The sequence below is a fragment of the Drosophila ficusphila genome, unplaced genomic scaffold (assembly GCF_018152265.1).
Source record: "Drosophila ficusphila isolate 14025-0441.05 unplaced genomic scaffold, ASM1815226v1 contig_348, whole genome shotgun sequence".
Classification (NCBI taxonomy): domain Eukaryota; kingdom Metazoa; phylum Arthropoda; class Insecta; order Diptera; family Drosophilidae; genus Drosophila; species Drosophila ficusphila.
The window spans coordinates 14,111-34,510 of NW_025064257.1; the positions used below are offsets into that span (position 1 = coordinate 14,111).

Here is a 20,400-nt window from a genome sequence, read left to right on the forward strand (position 1 = left end):
TAGTTCTTTTTCTTCAAAAACGAAATCTTTATCTTTTTTAAGTAAATCATACATTGGCTTAGCTATTGTCGAAAAGTCTTTGATAAATCTCCTAAAATATGGACATAATCCTAGAAAACTTCTAACTAAGTGTATTTTTGTCTGGAATAGGAAAATTCTGAATTGCCTCTATACCTTTACTATTTGCTTGAATACCTTTTTTTGTTATAACAAAACCTAAATACTCTACCCTAGATTGCAAAAATTCGCACTTATCCATCCTTAATTCCAATTTATTTGTTACCAATCTATTAAAAACTTCTTTCATGGTTTCAAAATGCTCTTCTATATTTTCACTAGCTACCATAATATCATCCATATATATAATTACTTTATTTTTCCGAATCATATCAGCGAAGATTTTGTTTATGAATCTTTGAAATACCGCAGGAGCGTTTTTTAAGCCCATCGGCATTCTCAAAAACTCGTATTGACCTAACGGTGTGATAAATGATGTGTATTTAACCGACTCTTTATCTACATAAACATGAAAATATCCGTGCTTTAAGTCTAATTTTGAAAATACTGTTTTATTAACAAGCTTGTCTAACAAATCGTCAATTAACGGCAACGGATAATTATCTTTTATTGTTATTTTGTTCAATTTCCTGTAGTCTATGCATAATCTTAAGTCCCCTGATTTTTTCTTTACTAATACTATAGGTGATCCATATTCCGATTCACTGGGTCTAATAATTTCTTTTTCTAAATATTCATCCAACAATACTTGAAACTTTTCTTTTTCCATGTAAGATAATCTTCTTGGGGAACAACTAAACGATTTAGCATTTTCTAAACTTAATTTAATCTCACACTTTACCTCAGGATTCTTAGGTCTTTGCTTATTAACATATTCATCTTCTAATATTTTAATAAATTGACGACGAACATTGTATTCTACTTTTTCATCTATTCTATAATCAATCTCATCCTCTACTACATTTATATTTAGTAATTCCCTTTCCACTTCACTTAAATTTTGTTCATTTTCATTTACACAATCACTTTTTAGAGAATCATCATAAACTTCAGCTACTTTACAACCATTTCTATCTTTATCATACTCATATTTATCAGCTTCATAAAAATCCTCATCTCCTTCAAAACAATTTTCATCTTTCTCATAACAATTTTCATCTTTCTCATAACAATTTGCATCTCTTTCATAACAATTTTCTTCTCTTTCATAACAATTTTCTTCTTTTTCATAACAATTTTCTTCATCAACATATTTTTTAACTTTCATTTCCACCGTAACTAATTTTAAAGTGTTTAGATCTAAGTTTAAGTTGCATGCTTCCATAAAATCCCTTCCCAGAATAGCGTCATGACTGATAGATTCTTCGTCCACAATTAACAAATAAAAATATACTTTATTCAGATTTTTAATAACGTAACATAATACTTTTCCATGTACTTTTAAATGACTTTTGTTTAAACCATAATATATTTTATTCTCCGGAAGTATTTTAATCTTATTTGGTACTTTATTTATTTTAATAAAAGAAATTGGGCTTCCCGAATCTATGAGGCATTCTGCAATCACAAAGTTATTAAAATCTTGTACAAAATGAATTTTTACATATCTTACGTAATTGTTTTCAGCTCTCTTGCATGTATTTTTATTTTTGGGGCATTGTCCTACCCAGTGTCCCATTTCGCCGCATGCATAGCACGATCCAGGTTCCCTTTTCGGCTTGAAACAGTTCCTGGCGAAGTGACCTCTAGCGTTGCAATTGTGGCATCGAATTTCCTTTCCATTGGTTTGGTCCATCGGAGTAGTCTTCTTCTCGAACGATACTGCTCGCTTTGCTGGCAAACTTACTTCCGAAAAAGCACGTCTGATATGCGAAATATCACGGAAGCATTGAATTCGCGCCTGATTGCGCAAGCCTTCGTTAGGTATACCCTCGATGATGCGGTCCAACAACTCCTCCTGATCCAGACTGACATTTTGAGCTAGCATTAACTTTTCATCCAAGTATTTCCCGAATTTCTCAGAAGACTGCCAAGTACGAGACTCAAAATTTCGACGCTCCTCTAGCTTAGACTGCGTATTTCCAAACATTGATATCATCTGTTCGCATAGTTCATCCATTGATTGCAAGGCCCGATTTGGGTTTTCGTATAGCCACTCATTAACTTTGCCCTTGACCTTGCTTACGAAGAGCATACGCATTTGATTTCCAGAAATTCCATAAATACTGGAAATGTTTTTCATTTGCGCAATCCACTTACGAGCACAAGTTTGTCCTTCGTATATGCCTAATGCTTCATTCGTCATCTTCCAAGAAATTTCGTTGTTTTTGACTCCTTCTGTTTCGTCCGCATTCATCTTCAGATCTGACTTCTCCAAGTTTGTTCGTTTTTCTCCTTTCGACTGTTCCAGAACATTCTGATCTGCAGTCAATTTCAGCTCAATGTTTTGCATTAACTGTCGCAACTCAACAATGATCCTGTCATCTCTTTCTGGCTCATTCAGTTCAACCAGTTTGCGCCCGTCTTCTTCCTGGTCGTCATTCTCTCCATGCTCGTTCTGAGAAACCGTTTTTTCGTTTTCGTTTTCTTCAGAATTTGCACCATCGTCACTATTTAGCATTTCATTTACAACTTTTTCATCGATTTTATTGTTTATGTACATTGTGTTCAAACGCAATATTAGTTCGTCTTTTGTGCCTGTTGTTGGCATTTTAAGCACTTCCAACCACCTTTTTAGTTGCACAACCGATACGGTGTTTAAATCCAAGATGTTATCCATTTTGGTTACGCCCACTTCTGAATTTGTAGGATACAAATGTATTTATTAAATGTCTTTATTATTGTTTTTATTATTATAGGGTACAAATATATATTTATTAATCGTCTTTATTTAAGTTTTTATTAATTGTTTTTATTCTGTATATTACACTGTTTTAATTAGCTTATTTCGCAATCTTTGGTTTTCGCGTCCGCACTCTTTGCTTGCTTGATCAGAATTAACTCCTTCCCCATTATCGCTCTCTGCTCTCACATTTCAGAGTTGCATTTCAATGCCGTTCGGGTATACACACAATAGAAAACGACTTACATACTTAGAATATTATAACGGCATACAATATTTAGCTTATATATATACTTATCCCTTATTAGAGTAATGCGTAATTATACATATACATACATACATGCCTGCTACAATCGGTAGCCCATTACGCGATAATTTCGAAGAACTTATAGCCACCCTAAAGGTCCGCGTCCGAGCAGAAATTCGCAAACGCAATTCGACTGTGCCTTTATCGTCAAAATTTCGTGCAGAAGATCCATTTTCGTCTCATTCGATTTTTGTGACTCAAAAATCTCGATTGCCGGATCTTAAGCTCCCAACATTTAGTGGCGGCTACACTCAATGGGCCGATTTCCATGCCATGTTTTCGACGATCATCGACAAGGATCCTGGCCTTTCCAACATTGAAAAACTGCAGCATCTGCGCTCCTGCCTCAAGGATGCGGCCCTTGACACCATAAAATCACTGGAAATCTCTGACAGCAACTACAGTATCGCTCTTGAAGTATTTTAATAATAAACGCATTGTTTTTCAGGCACATGTTGCACAAATCTTTGGCCTAAAGACGATCGAAGCTGGGTCAGTTGGCAAGTTAAGAGAACTCTCTGATAGGCTTATCAGTCACATGCGGGCTCTTCAAGCATTGGGCGATCAAGAGCAAATTGCAAATTGCTTCATTGTTCAAGCCTTGGTGCAAAAGCTAGATCCATCTACCCAAGCCAAGTGGGAGGAGTCGTGCTCTGTTGATAAAATACCATCGTGGGAGGAGTTTTCGAAGTTCCTGGAAAAACGTTGCCAGACGCTAGAGAATGTAGAGCTTGCCATGGCTACCCATTCATCCAGCCACTCATCTGGAAGGAAAAATCGTTCTAGCAAGGCCCTACTAGCTGCCAGTCCATCACGATGCCGATTCTGTAGCGATACCAGCCACTCCATATATACGTGCGCGCGTTTTGGTAATCTTTCCCCAGCACTAAGGCTGAAGGAAGTAAAGAAAATGTCCCTGTGCATCAATTGCCTTAAAGACGGGCACCAATTGCGCATGTGCAATTCTAGCAGCTGCAGAAAATGTGGATCCAAGCATCATACATTGCTTCATTTGACTTAGCTTCTTCCTCTTTCGAAGGACCTCAAGTTTGCAACTTTGTGCTCTTGGCAACTGCTAATGTTTTTTTTAAAAACAGAGCTGGTAGTTCAATACCTTGTCGTGCCATACTCGACTCAGGCTCGCAAGTTCACATTATAACATCTAGATTCGAGCACCTTCTTCAGCTCAAAAGGATTAAATCGGCTGCTGCTGTACCTGGTCTTGGAGATTCTAGCTTCAAAACTACAGGATATGCTGTCCAGCTGAGTATATCATCCAACTCCACCAATTACTCTGCAAGTATTGAAGCCGTGGTTGCATCCTCCATTGTCAACGATCAGCCTAATTTCAATTTCGATTCATCGCCATAGAATATCCCGTCAAATCTACCATTGGCTGACCCAGATTTCAACAAGTCGAAGAGGGTTGACCTTCTCATAGGAGCAAGTTTGTTCTACGATTTGTTATGTATTGGACAAATCAAGCTTGGCCCCCATCTTCCCACGCTTCAAAAACTCGACTTGGATGGGTTGTCTCTGGTGGCAGCACAAACTTGCCACACTCTCGTTGCCTCTCAATCTATTTCAGATAAAATGCCAGAGCCTGAAGATCGAATTGATGATCTTCTGCAGCGATTTTGGGAATCCTGTCCATTGGAAAGCTCGAAATTCACCAAAGAAGAAACGGAATGCGAGGACCATTTCCAAAACACCTTCTCTCGACTACCCTCTGGTGAATACGAAGTTCAGCTACCGAAAACTGGAAAAATCGATGGACTTGGAGAGTCATACCAGCAAGCATTTCGCCGTTTTCTCAGCTTGGAGCGAAAGCTGGAACGCCGTCCTGATGTCAAGGAACAATACTCTAACTTCATAAAGGAGTATCTGGAACTCGGTCATATATCGCTTTTACCTCCAGATGACAGAATGCACTGCAGATTTTTCCTCCCGCATCATTGCGTCTTTAAGGAAAATAGCACGACCACCAAACTACGTGTCGTATTTGATGGATCAGCAGCTTCATCATCTGGAATTTCGTTGAATGACACGTTGATGGCAGGACCTACCATACAGGCTAAGCTCTTCAATATTTTAATCCGTTTTCGTACATTTGCAGTTGCTCTCACTGGAGATATTGGGAAAATGTATCGCTGTGTTCGAATAGGTAAGTGACCCGCTTGGACTCATAAGCCCGGTTATAACCAAAGCCAAAATCTTCCTACAGGAGCTCTGGAAGGAGAAGCTACACTGGGATGAAAGCTTGCCCGAATCTTTAAACTCAACCTGGTCCAGTATATGCCTACAGTTTCGCAGCGTAGAAAGGACGACATTTCCCAGACTCGCACTACTACCAAAGGGATCAATCGAGATTCATGGGTTTTGCGATGCTAGCTTGCCTGCCTATGGAGCATGCGTATATATTTTATCCAGATCTGCTGACAAATCCAATGCCCAACTATTGTGCTCCAAGTCCAGAGTAGCACCCTTAAAGACTCTGTCGATTCCGAAGCTTGAACTGTGCGGAGCGCTTCTGTTGGCCAATCTTCTAAGCGAGCTTCAAAAAATGGATATATTTTCAGGTCCATACTTCTGCTGGTGCGATTCAACCGTAGTCTTAGCTTGGCTGAATAGTGAGTCATCCCGATTCACAACTTTCGATGCTAACAGAGTAGCATCCATCCAAAGACTGTCTGCCGGAATGGAATGGCTTCACATATCTACTACACTAAATCCTGCTGATATCATATCCAGAGGAGCCTTGCCCATGGAATTGAACGCGTCCGATCTCTGGCTTCATTCTTGCTGCTACCGCAATCCAGCTCGCCGCCATCCCCTGCCCAAGAGCAGTGCTTACTTGAGCTGCGCAAGGCAACGTGTTTGGTTTTGACGTCAACCATTGATCTGACATCTAAGTGAAAGTTTGAAAATTCATTTCCTGCTATGCAGCGAATTTTCTCATACATATACAAATTCTTGTTTCGACTTAGATCACCCACTCTGACTGTTTCAGATTTACAGAATGGTACACGCCTCCTAGTTCGAGCTGTGCAGCGAGCTACCATGTGGGCTGACTTAAAAGCAATTTAGGCCAACCATGTCCTGAATACATCAAATTGCCTGTCATCGCTGTCCCCATTTGTTGACGATTTTGGTCTTCTACGACTCGGAGGTAGACTATCAAACTCAAGTCTGCCCTTTGACTCTCGTCATCCAATGATTCTGCCCAGGAAGCATCCAATCACTTCGGCTATCATCAAGCACTTCCACGAAGAACGCCTTCACGCAGGACCTCGTACGTTGTTGGCCAGAATCAGACTCCACTATTGGCCCATCGGGGGAGAAGAACAGTAGCTGCTGTGGTCACCAAGTGTATTCGCTGCTGTCGTGCTCGGCCACGTACACTTCAGCATGTTATGGCAGTCCTGCCAAAGGAACGCGTGGATTCTTGCAAGGCCTTCACTATTACTGGAGTGGACTACTGCGGCCCATTCATGTATAAGCCTGAAGGACGCAAACGCCAGCCGTTGAAATGCTGCATATGCATTTTTATATGCTTTGCAACCAAGGCAGTGCATATGAAATTAGTGGCTGATTTATCCACACCAACATTCTTGGCAGCCCTCAGACGATTTATTGCAACAAGAGGTCGTCCCAAATGCATTTGGTCTGATAATGCAACCAACTTTACCGGAGCCAAGAACGAGCTTGCCGAACTTCGTCGTTTATTCTTAGCTGAGGACCATCTGAAGGCAATCGAGAGCTTCTGTCTAGCAGACACCATCGAATGGAAATTCATTCCACCCAGATCGCCTCACTTTGGAGCAGGGACCGCAAATAATTATTATGAGTTTAAAAAAATTGAAGCTCAAAATAGTCTCCAAAAAAATTGGAAAAAATTGTCATAAGTTAAATTTTCATGGCGAATTCAAAAACAAGATAAATGTTTTTTTTTCAATTTTAACGAAAAAAATTGATTTTTAATACTTAAAATTAATTTTAATAATAAAAAATTAGTAATAATTATTAAGTATCAATTTTTATATAAAAATTACGCAATAACTTTTATTTTCAATTTTTATTATATAAATTGAAAAATAAAAATTATTCGATAACTTTTATTTTAAAAATTGGAAATAAAGATTGAATCTATATATATATACATACTTATTATATACCATCTGAAAGGTGTTGATGTGTAGATCATATATATATCTCGGAGGATATGGTGGAGGCGACGGAGACAAAGGTGTATCTTTTTCCATGATTGCTTTTAATAGAGTTTGGCACAGCAAGTCGCCTGTGTGTTGTTCACTGTCGCGTGGCTTTTCCAAAAGTGACCTGTCAGCAGTCCTTTTAGCCCTCTCGCTTTCTTCTTCATTTTCTCATTCAGCACATTCCACCTGTCATGCTCTTGCTTTACGCTCTTCAGCTGAACAATACCAGGCGCCATGCTCATTTGGCTTACACACCAATGCACAGTGGTCGGGCTTGTATGGAACCGCGGCCATAAATACTTCTAGATGTGCTATCGCTATGAAACTTTCACAAAAAAATCTATAAAAATATTATAAATATATTATAAAAAAATTGACCGGATCGTACCACTATATCCTATAGCTTCCATAGGAACGATTGGATCAGTGGTGGCGCTTTGATGAGAGAGCAGTCCTAAAATCACTTCTAATGGTCAGATCAGGGTAATATTTATACTGTAAGTTATTTACAAGCATAGAACTATGTTATAATAAAAAAAATTGGAGCGATTGCTTAACTCCACTCCCACGCCAACCTTCTCAAAAAAGTTATGATAACAAAAAAATAGTTTGTGGCGGAAAAAAATCGATTTTTTTTGGCTTATTGTATAGATATTTGTTCCGAAAATGTTCTCAAAAAATTTCAGATCCAAATTTGAAAAATTACAAGAGTTACAGGCCTTTACATGGAGCACATGTCGAACACCGAGCATTGCACAGCATTTGGGCTTGTATTGAGCAGCGGCCATAAGTACTTCTAGTTCAGTTATTGTAACGAAATTTACACCAAAATTCTAAAAAAATATTTTAAATGTATATTAAAAAAATTGGCCATATCGTACGTCTATATCATATAGCTGCTATAGGAACGATAGGAAAGAAATAAGTATATAGTATGAAAAACGTTTTTGTTTTTCAAGAAATGTAAACCAAACTTACAGATTGTATGCCTGAACCAGTTTTAGTGAATTTCAATGAAATAAATAAATAAAAATATTTCAAAAAACATTACAAACACGAGCGACGAGGACAAAACAAAAGCAAAATAAGGAAAAACTGTCCCTTGGCAAACGATAGATGGCATCAGTATTTTCCCGATTATATAAACATCTGCAAATTTCTGCAGCTGATTTTAGGCATATAGTACCCTAAAAGTCAGACGAACACATTAACATACATACTATTTGTGGGAAAACGTGGCATCACAACTAAAACTTTAACTAAACATGAAAAAGACGTTCACAAAATAGTCAAAAAAGGGTTAATCGATCTAAAATACACAAATAAAATGTAATTAGTCAGATAAATTTCATAAAACCAATTTTTTAAAGATAATACCTTCAACTTTAAAATGCATTTTAAATAATTAAATTTGGTGAATTTTTGAGAACGTCCGACCACTTTGAACTTCACTTTTGTTTTCACGAAAAGCACTAAAACGCAGCTGCAGCAGCAAAATTGAAGACGTGTTCGCACTTTGCATTATATTTTTAGAATGTCCCGTTAGATTTCAGGAAAAAACTAGCTTGCAATGACAAAATATGGATAATTTAGAGACAAATTATTAACATTTTGACTAATTATTTTAAAGTCGATTTTTCGATTTATGGCCTATGGGCGCAACCACTGTGCAATGATGCCAACTCATCTTAACAGAATCTTAACATTCTTCTTTATTCAATTTAGGTTATATTTAAATTTAACATAACTAGCTTTACGAATCTACGACACGGCCTTCCTGACACTCACGCGTCTTAACATTCTTCTTTATTCAATTTAGGTTATATTTAAATTTAACATAACTAGCTTTACGAATCTACGACACGGCCTTCCTGACACTCACGCGTCCTCGCGTGTCACATCTCTCGACATCTGTAAAGATAACAATAATGTTCCATTCACTATTCTCTTTTGTTTTTCTTGTTGTCTTAGTTTAACATTTCATTTCATTTCATATCAAATAAACATTACTTTACATTTAAACATAAAAATTCAAATTTATAAAATTAAAATCATAAAATTATTCAATTCATTGTATTACATTGGGTTCCCTTGCCTTGCTCAAATTTCTTCATTTTTTTTTTTTTTTTTTTTTTTTTTTTGTCTGCCACGTCACTCTGTTTACATTTTCTTCTCGTACCATAACTCTTAATCAATATTCCTTATTAGTTCATATTTCTCTGGCTCTTGCTGCACACATTGCAACGCTCTCACGCACCTTCTGCGTCACGGTCCTTCTGGACCCACATAGCCCCCGCCATGCAGTTACTGCGCAGGTAACAACATGGTGCGGCTGTAGCCTTGCAAAGGATTTAACTCGAGTCTATGGTATCTACGAGTGCCTCAGTCGGCGATCTCTCGCATTGATCTGCATCTACCTCATCAGGCATCGCACGTAGCTGTTCGTGGGCATACTTATACGTTCGTTTACTTGACAGAGATCTCAAAACATACCGGTCACCATCAAGCCTTTCTATAATGACAAAGGGTCCCTTATACTTCGGATCCAGCTTTGTTTGGTGCCGTTCTTCACTTTTGAGCAAGACATGGTCGCCGACATTGTAATGTACAATTTTGGCTTTGTTTTTGTCAAATCGTTGTTTTTCATATTTGGCATTCTTGTCAATATTTAGCAAGGCTCTGGTTCTAGTGCGTTCAGTATCAATTTCTTCCTCCTCTACTAATGGCATCATACCCAATGGTCTAGCCTCCTTGCCAATTAATAACTCTAACGGACTGACTTTCGTTACTCTATTGGCCGTGCAGTTCATGGCCAACTGTACCTCTTTTAAGGCTTCTTGCCAAGACCGCTCACTCGTTTCTACCGCTGTCAACATTGCTTTCATGGTACTCATAACGCACTCCACCTGACCATTCGCGCGGCTAGCACTTGTTGCTATCAGATGTAAATCGATTTTTGATGATGAACAAAACTGCTTAAAATCACTACTGGCAAAACTTCGGCCTTGGTCGGCAATCACACGACTAGGCACTCCAAACATGCATATGGTTGACTTTAGTGCCTCAATGCAGCTACTTGCGTTAAGGCTAAGTGCGTGATGCAAATGAACATACTTAGTGAAAGCGTCTATTTGCACTATCACATACTCTTTGATGTCATTTTTACCACTCAACTTGCCACTAATGTCCATATGCACTGTATGCCATGGTATACATACTTTGGGTATGGGATGGAGTTCTATTTGAGCCCTACCAGAAGTCGATTTTGAAAGTTTGCATGTGATACAGTTCTCGACAAATCTTCGCACGTATTTCGACATGTTCGGAAACCAATACTGGGTATATACCTTATCTAGCGTTTTCTCCCAACCTAAGTGCATTATAGCCTCATGCACGTGATTGATCACTGACCATCTAAATGCTCGCGGTATCACTGGTAAACATCGATTTCGTCCATTTCTTTGTATCTTCCTATACAACATGCCTGATCGCAATTCATATGTTTTCGCGTCTTCATGACTCAGTTCGTTATTTTGCAACTTTATCATTAAATCCGAAATTTCTGAATCTCGATGCTGCTCTGCGAGTAGCCAGTTATCACTAATATCTGCCAACTCCACGCGCACTTCTGCTACTTTAGTGGCTTTTGGAGGCTTATCAACCGGTAGTGGATTTCGAGATAGAAAATCAACATGCGCCATGCTGTTTCCCTTCCTATATTCAACCTCAAACTCAAAGGACTGCAAGTATGCCCACCAACGATGGACTCTCGGCGTCAAATCTTTTTTGTGTCGACTAGCTTTGAGTGAGTTGCAGTCGGTAAATACTACAAATGGGCGGCCATGTAGATAATGGCGAAAGTGTTTTACTGCATTATATACCGCCAGGGTTTCTAGTTCATATGAGTGGTATCTGGCTTCTGACCCCGTAGTGCACTTGCTGAAATACTCAATGACCCTTGGTTTACCGTTAACCTTGTGCATCAATATGGCACCATAGCCATCTGCACTAGCGTCGGTGTGAAGTTCAACCAGTAGCTGTGGATCGTAGATGATAAGAACCGAATCACCAACTAATGCAGATATTATTTCTTGACGCACCTGCTCGTGCCTATCGCGCCACTCAAATTTGCTGTTTTTTGTCGTTAGCAGATACAATGGTTTCATCAATTCAGAAAACCGAGGGACGAACTGTCGAAAGTAGGATGACAAGCCAATAAATTGCCTCAGTTGTGTAACCGTCTGTGGTGGTGGCAATGCGGCCAATGCCTGAATCTTTCGTGGGTTTGGTCTTATTTCACCATTTTCAATTTTGTACCCTAAGTACTCAACACTTGTCTGCAGAAAGGAACACTTGCTTATATTGTAGGAAATCCCAGCACTAGTCAGTCTTTGCAACACCTCCTTAAGTCTCATGAATGCCTCCTCTTTTGTACTAGCAACAATCAAAACATCGTCGATGTAAACAATTGCGTACGAATGTGCCACTTCACCCAAGGCTCGCATTATGGTACACTGGAACACTGATGATGCGTTCTTTAAGCCAAAGGGCATGGCCACGAATTCGTATTGGCCTTCTGTTGTGACAAATGCTGTGCGTTCAACCGAATCGGGATGTATTTGTATCTGGTAGAAACCACTCGCCATGTCGAGACTTGAGAAATACTTGCCGCCGCGCAGTCTATCAATTTGGTCCGATATTAGAGGCAACGGGTATTTATCTGAGACGGTGTTAGCATTCAATTCTCGATAATCGATACACAAGCGATCGCTGCCATCCTTCTTTTTGACTAGCAACATGGGACTCGCAAAAGGGAAACAGCTTGGACGTATGACTTTCGCTGCTAAGAGTTCCTGTATCTTGTTTCTCACTACTAACTTTTCTTCAACGCTCAATCTATACGGACGCCTCATCACTGTTTTATTGCCATCAATCAGACGGATTTCTAATTCACCCGTGGTAACTCGACGGCTAGGTATACCCTTTATAAACGCTGGTGCATGCGACTTCAATATTTCTGCAAGTTCAACTTGGTCGGACTGACTCAAATTCATACCTCCATTCACTGTATCCATGATATTTAACTCAACAATGTTTGACAGTGTATTGACTGTGCTGATCTTGTGTAAAACAAACTTATTGGCATCTATGGTTACGCCAAAGCCCTGACCCAGAATTTCACGGCCAATCAGTACATCATACTTTAAATATTTGTCCATAACAACGTGAAACAAAATTTCAATGGAAAATTCACATATCTTTACGGTGGAAAGAATTTGAATTGAGCACACCACAGAACCTTCACCTATGCCACTTATATACACCGTGTTATTTATCCTTTTACCCATGAACTTATCAGCTAGTTTTTCTTTTAATAAGGAGCACTCTGCTCCTGAGTCAAAAAATATGAAACGGGCTCACCCTGTTGGTACAAGGTCCCTTTAGGATCGACGACGGTGCACACATCCACTCGCTTCTCATACGTGTTGCCCTTGGTTGACGATGATGTAGCCGTACATTTGGTTGCAATATGGCCCAACTGGCCACACTTGAAGCAGGTTACGGCTGACGTGTCCCTCTTCGGTATGGAGTTGCTGTGCGACGAGTTGCTTTTTGAGTCAGTTATGTTTCGAGGTCTTCTGCTTCGGTATTCTGCCATCTTGTGTCCCGGTTTGCCACAAAAGTGACACTTCCCTTGCCACGAGGATCTCTGCTTCTTCCGCTCTGGGCCACTACTGTAGTCTGGTGTGCTACAGTCACTGCGCTTTCCAAAGGTATAGGCGCGCAATTGTTGCTCCAGTTCACTTCGAGTTATAATATTTGTTGTGAATAACAGGTGCTGCAGTCGTTTGTCTATTTGCGCAGTGTGCGCCAGCACGACCGATACAGCGATTTCTTCGTTACTCATTTTCTTCCACTTTGCAAGCAGTGCCGTCACTTGTCTACTGGCATACACTGACACACACTCGCTTGGCTTTGGTCCACTGCTGAACATATTCAACACACTTGCAGCTGGAGTCTCGGCGCCTTCATATTGCTGAATAAACAATTCGCGGAATTCTGGCCATTTTATTCCACTGTAACAAATCTGAGCCAGCCATTGAGAGGCACTACCTTCCAAAGAATTACTCAGCGCCATGACGAGAGCGCTTCCTTCGAGCATGTTCTCCGCCATAATTATGTCAACGGTTTTACACCACGCAGCTGCATCTGCACTTGCAATATCGGGGCAAAACTTTGGCAGCGTCACTTTATTGGGTTGCGACGCCATCTTGGGTGTCTGCATGGATTTGAGTAAGTCCATAAAGTTTTTGTTTTGCGCCTCCAATAAGGCACGCCACTGATCATTTGATAAGCTTTTGGGCAGGGCCGATCCCACTTCTGATATCGGAGGATATGGTGGAGGCGACGGAGACAAAGGTGTATCTTTTTCCATGATTGCTTTTAATAGAGTTTGGCACAGCAAGTCGCCTGTGTGTTGTTCACTGTCGCGTGGCTTTTCCAAAAGTGACCTGTCAGCAGTCCTTTTAGCCCTCTCGCTTTCTTCTTCATTTTCTCATTCAGCACATTCCACCTGTCATGCTCTTGCTTTACGCTCTTCAGCTGAACAATACCAGGCGCCATGCTCATTTGGCTTACACACCAATGATGCCAACTCATCTTAACAGAATCTTAACATTCTTCTTTATTCAATTTAGGTTATATTTAAATTTAACATAACTAGCTTTACGAATCTACGACATATACATACACATTGGATCTGGCTTCTACGGATCAAAAGATATATTAGATATATAGGTATATGGATTCAATCTTTATTTTCAATTTTTAAAATAAAAGTTATCGAATAATTTTTATTTTTCAACTTAACTCAAATTGAAAATAAAAGTTATTGCGTAATTTTTATATACAAATTGATACTTAATAATTATTACTAATTTTTTATTATTAAAATTAATTTTAAGTATTAAAAATCAATTTTTTCGTAAAAATTAAGAAATAACTTTTATTTTGTAATTTTTTGCTTTTTTAATTATAACCGTTACAGTCCCTGCTTTGAAGGCCTTTGGGAGGCCTCAGTTAAGACAGCCAAGCATCATCTTTATCGCACTATTTCGCAATCCACACTGGGATTTGATGAGTTGCGCACCATCATTTGCATGATCTCGGCCATCATCAACTCTAGACCGCTTCTGCCCCTATCAGAGGATCCAGCAGACCTTGATGTCCTGACTCCAGCACATTTTTTAACTGGCGGTCCTGCTACCAGTTTCAGTGAACCAGATCTCTCTAACTTAAATTTCAACCGACTTGATCGTTGGCAGGAAATTTCTTATTTGGAAATTTTCCTTTTCCTTTTCCTTTTGGAAACGCTGGCGTGAAGAATACCTGACGCTCCTTCAGCAGAGATCCAAGTGGCGTTCTCCCCAACCCAGTCTGCAGGTCAACGATGTCGTCCTAATTAAGGATGAAAATCGACCACCGCTTAAATGGCCATTAGCTCGTGTGCTAGAGCTGATAAAGGGAAAGGATAATCTCTTGTTAGCGCATTGTTTGGTGCAGTGGCTTCAACTTTCTTCATGACTTTTGACGCACTTGTTTTTCGCTGCTTGTGGGCTTAATTTTTTTTAATTTGCACGTACCGATCGATTGCTGTTTGAATTAACGATCCGTTAACATTTTTAGTATTTTTCGGTTCGGTATTGAGGGGATGGGGGAGAACATATAAGGCAAAGTGTCTGATTGGATTCAACTTGGTGAATGTCAGCATGATCCTTATCACTGCTCTTCTCAAGCCGACGCACTACCTCCACGTGGTTCTCCTTGGATTGCCATTCAACTTCCGTTGAAAGAAGCAGAAGCAGCCTCGGAACGGGACCGATTTAACGTTGACGCTATGGCAAACGAAAAAAGGACAATGATTTAAAAGTATGCCCTTGGAATGTACGAACATTGTCCAGACCAGGTGCTGCTCAACAACTATCAGGTACCCTCAAAAAATGTAGGGCTGATATCGCTGCTATCCAGGAAATGCGATGGATTGGGCAAGGTTGCATTAAGAAGAAGGACTGCGACATTTACTACAGCTGCCCTCCAGAAAGGCATGAATTTGGCTGTGGCTTAGTTGTTGGTGCCAGACTGCGGCGCCGTGTCTCTGACTTTCTGCCAATAAACGAGAGACCTGCAACGATCCGAATTACTGTCAAATTCAACATCAGCCTGATATGCGCGCACGCTCTAACCGAAGAAAAGGACGATGTCAGCAAGGATATTTTCTATTCGGAGCACTTGTTGCTAGATCCGAACTATACGGTGGATGCAAAAGAGCCTCCCATCCGAGCTCCCGGAGCTTCTGGCGCGTCACTAAAGATGTGTTTGGCCTGGCGTTGTCCTGGTGGAAGATTATTCGGCCTCTGTTGATCAAAGATGGCCTCTTCTGCATGAGTGCTGTCTTCAAGCGGTCCAGTTGTTGGCAGTACAGGTCCGAATAGAGCGTTTGGCCATAGGGGAGCAGCTCATAGTGGATTATTCCCTGCCAATCCCACCAAACACACAGAAGAACCTTCCTGGCCGTCAATCCAGGCTTGGCCACCGTCCGGGCCGCTTCACCGCTTTTCGACCACGACCGTTTGCGCCTTACGTTATCGTAAGTGAACCACTTTTCATCGCCAGTCACCATACTCTTCGAAATCGGGTCGATTTTGTTGCGATTTAGAAACGATTCGCGACAATTCGTGTGGCACCCATACATCGAGCTTCTTAGTGATTCCAAGCTTCTTCAAAGGTTAATAACGGTTTGATGACTCATGCCCAGCTCTTGACCGATGCTACCGCTGCTACTACGCCGGTCTCTTTCGACCAATTCAGCGATTTTATCGCAATTTTCGACGACAGGCCTTCCGGAGCGTGGCGCATTTTCGACCACCTCTACACCGGAACGAAAACGTTAAAACCATCGTTGTGCGGTGGAAATGGAAACTGTATCGGGTCCATAAACTGCACAAATTTTATTGGCGGCTTGAGATGCATTTTTGCCTTTATCGTAGTAGTAATGTAAAATATGCCGTATTTTCTCTTTATTTTGCTCCATGATTGCGACGCTATAACTAACGAACGACTTAAAACAATCAAACACGTGTTAGCGCGTGAAATGAGCTTTCCAATAAAGTATAGTATGACCTGATGTGACGAATAGAACAAGAACTACGCGCTTTCAGCGCCAACTAGCGAAAACACCGCAAGACTTTTTTGACAACCTAATATATGGAAGTATAGAAAGATGGTGATTTAACACTTTTCCAGTTTGACTTTTCCACTTGCGCAGCACAATCCAGCCGTTTCTCTTTTAAACTTTTACGCACTGCAATATCGGCATATTGTCGCCATTGGTCCAATATCTAAATTTTCATTAACACTGTAGTTCGTAGTGGGGTCATATTGGAATGCCAAGCGATTGAATGATGCCAATGATCTCCATGTGCTCATTTGTCTTTCTTCGCTTAAGTTTTGTGAATATACTTGTTGCTGGCTTGGAAGTCTGCGGCCAATGTTTGCACGTCGTCCTCTAAGCATTTTGGACTATGGACAGAGTGGTGAATTTATCCTCAAATGCACGATCCACATAATTTTCGCAGTTCAACTTAAATTAAATAAAAATTCTTTTTTTTTTCACAATTTCACAGTGAACACAATACCCGTTTGTACATGAAATCAACTGAGCAGAGAACACTAAGGTTTGCATAATATGTGAAAAAACTTAATTCACTTGGAAATGATAAATGAAAACCACAAAAATTGAGTTAAAACGCTATGGTAACGTGTTTGTCAGTGTGATGAGGTAGCAACTCACTTTATATGCGACAATATTGCAATTTTCTTACGGATCCCTAACTTTTTTCAAAATAAATTATAGCCTACTTTACTCCACGATAATGTAGCTTTCTATCAGTGAAGGAATTTTTTAAATCGGACCAGTAGTTCCGGAGCCTATTCGCTGCAAACAAAAAAACAAACAAACAAATTTTACCTCTTTATAATATTATACCTCTTTATAATATTAGTATAGATGTTACAAAATAAGATACAGTAGAATCCAGTTAAATAAAAATAGACATGACTATGAAATAGATACCAAATATAAGCAGTCACCATTAGTAAAATCAAAAACAACTAACCCATTCAAAAAGACAGGAAACATTAGACAAGTAGATGAGAAACATTTTGAGGAAACCAATAGAGGCAGGAAAATCACTCATTATAAGTCAAAATTCAAAAAGAAAAAGATAATTAATGAAAGCAAATATGATAATTCCAGACAAACCGAAGAAACCTAATGGATTCGACAGCCTCTATAAAATCATTATGTTTATGATCATACTAACAACTTCACTTCAAATGGCGAAAGGACAAAGTATCGAAATTAATCCAATAAAAGCCCAAAATGGATACTTGATGTTTAAAACAGGCACGATAGATATTCCAACCAGTTATGAGAACCATTTTATAAGTATTAATATCACGAAAACAGAGCAAATCTTTGAAAAATTAATAGAAGAAGCAAATGAATTCAAAGGAATAGTGCAGATAGAATACTTAGTGGGAAAACTCCAAAGAGAAATTAATGGAATTAAAATCGCAAAACGTAGTAAGAGAGGGTTATTAAACATCGTACGAACAACTTACAAATACCTATTTGGAACATTGGATCAGGATGACAAAGAAGAGTTAGAACAGAAAATCGATACCCTAGCCGAAAATAGTATCCAAAGTAACGATTTAAATAAGATTATCGACGTCATAAATAATGGATTAGATTTAATCAATAAATTTAGAGACGAAAAAGAGAAAGAACAACAGGCTAACGTACTAATATTTAACCTACAACATTTCACAGAATACATAGAAGACATTGAGTTAGGAATGCAACTAACAAGACTTGGAATCTTTAACCCCAAACTACTAAAACACGATAATTTAAAACAGGTGAATTCCGAGAAATTGCTCAAAATCAAAACTTCTACTTGGCTCAAAACTGATACAAACAAAATTCTGATTATTTCCCATATTCCTACCGAAATATTTAAAGCCCCTGTTTTCGAAATTATTCCATATCCAGATGAAGATAATAACATACTAACAGAAAATACGGTCAATAAATATTTCCTACACGAGGAAAAAGTATTTGATAAAGAAACAGGAAAGATAGTATTTGACGAATGTATAAATGGAGTAATTAGACAAGAAGACACAGGCTGTAAATACACTAAAACGCATAAAAATTTCCAAATTAACTATATTGAACCAAACATTTTATTGACATGGAATATCCCTAAAACATTTTTAAATCAAAATTGCATCAATAAAGAAATTTCTATTAGCGGAAATAACTTGATTAAAATTCTTAATTGTTCAGTTCAAGTGGACGAATTCATCCTCTCAAACACAATGTCAGATTACACTCAAACCGTTTATGTCAGTAATAATGTAACAAAATTAGAACCACTAGCTTACATCCAAACAAAAGAAATTATAGAAACACATACAAAATATTATAATGTATTCCAAATAATAACTACAACTACATTTGTAATTACAATTATAAGTTTATCTTTGTATTTATTCTATAAGTTCAAAAATATTCCAAGAAAATTAATTGTTAAATATGTAAAACAAAAGGAAGAAACACCGAAAGATCCAGAAATTGTAAACGATCCACCTAGCATGAACATAGGAGAAAACATAATGGTATACCCAAGTTTATCGTCCTGAGGACAGGCCGCATTCAAAGGTTGGGGGAGTGACATATCCATAGCACCACATAAACTATGTACATGTCTACACACCCATACACTCACACACACACATCTAATACTTGCTAGAACTTACCCTTGACACTTAGATTCAAATATGCAAATGTACCGAACATGATTAACCACTTAAACCTAAACATAATTGAGGATGGAAAAGTACTTGTAAACCAATCCTCAGACTTAACATTTTAGATAGAAACGCGCATTCAGCACGTTCCCATAATCCAGGTTCCCAAACCAAAGTCGTAAACTCAAATTTCGGGACCAAGGCCATAAACAAATTCAAACCCAAGAATCCAAAGTCCAATCGGGAAAGTTCTTAGCCTAAACAATAAAACACACTCAGTTAGAATAAACACACTCAAGTAAAGCTCGAAAGCTCCACAACCGAGGTATGATCGTAAAGGAAGTCAGAGTTAGGAGTTGAGTTCAGTTTGAGACTTGCAAGTGACAGGTCGGTGTTCTTCCACTAAAGAATATTGGTAACCAGTTGAATATAAGAAATAAAGTTAATTTTTTTTTTATTGAAAACTTATGTTTCAAACATTTAATTATATATATATATATATATATATATGCGCAAAATAATCTTAAGGTCGGGCAGCAGCTAACAGATCTCCTAACAGTGAATTAAGTCTTAAAGCTAACAATAGTTTGGTGGTTTATGCTTATAATCACCCCTAGTTGATACTTGGCGTCGTCGCTTCATCTTCTTCGGCTGGAATGGGTAGACTCGGGCTTCTTGCGTCTTCGAGGTCATCGTCTTCGGATTCGCTGTTTCCTGTAGAGGAGGGAGAATAGAAAGCTTTTAAATCTGCAATATTGGCTAACCGCCCCTTTCGTTCGCCGGGGAGGCGTAACCGAACGATATTGGGAGAGGTGAAAGCCACAACTTTATATGGCCCATCAAACTTCGGCGCTAACTTGGCCGCGAATCCCTCGGAAGCCTTTGAAAGGTGGTGTTGTCGCACCAAAACAAAAGATCCTGGGACTGGACGCCATTTCCTGCGGCGGAGATTGTACTGACGACCCTGATCTTTGCTTACTCTTTGTATGTTTCCTTGGACGATGCTGTAGATTTCTCGTAAGTGGTCGGCTCTCTGTGTGGGCGTCTGTGTTATGGTTCCCGTTCCCGGGGTGACTTGGTCGTACCAAGCTCTGGGTAACCGCGGTTCTCTGCCTTGTATTAGGAATGCCGGGCTGTATCCC

The 20,400-nt window shown here is 39.3% G+C and overlaps 1 protein-coding gene across 1 annotated transcript; it reads right to left on the minus strand.

Annotated features, from left to right (window-relative positions):
* Nucleotides 1–1,563: 1,563 nt before the first annotated feature.
* LOC122319962 (E3 ubiquitin-protein ligase BRE1-like) lies at nt 1,564–2,680 on the minus strand. The gene is made up of 2 exons (XM_043207862.1): nt 1,685–2,680; nt 1,564–1,575 (listed from the first exon to the last, which is right to left on the minus strand). Exons 1-2 carry the CDS (start codon nt 2,678–2,680, stop codon nt 1,564–1,566), a joined length of 1,008 nt encoding a protein of 335 aa, XP_043063797.1.
* Between the last annotated feature and the right edge of the window lie 17,720 nt (nt 2,681–20,400).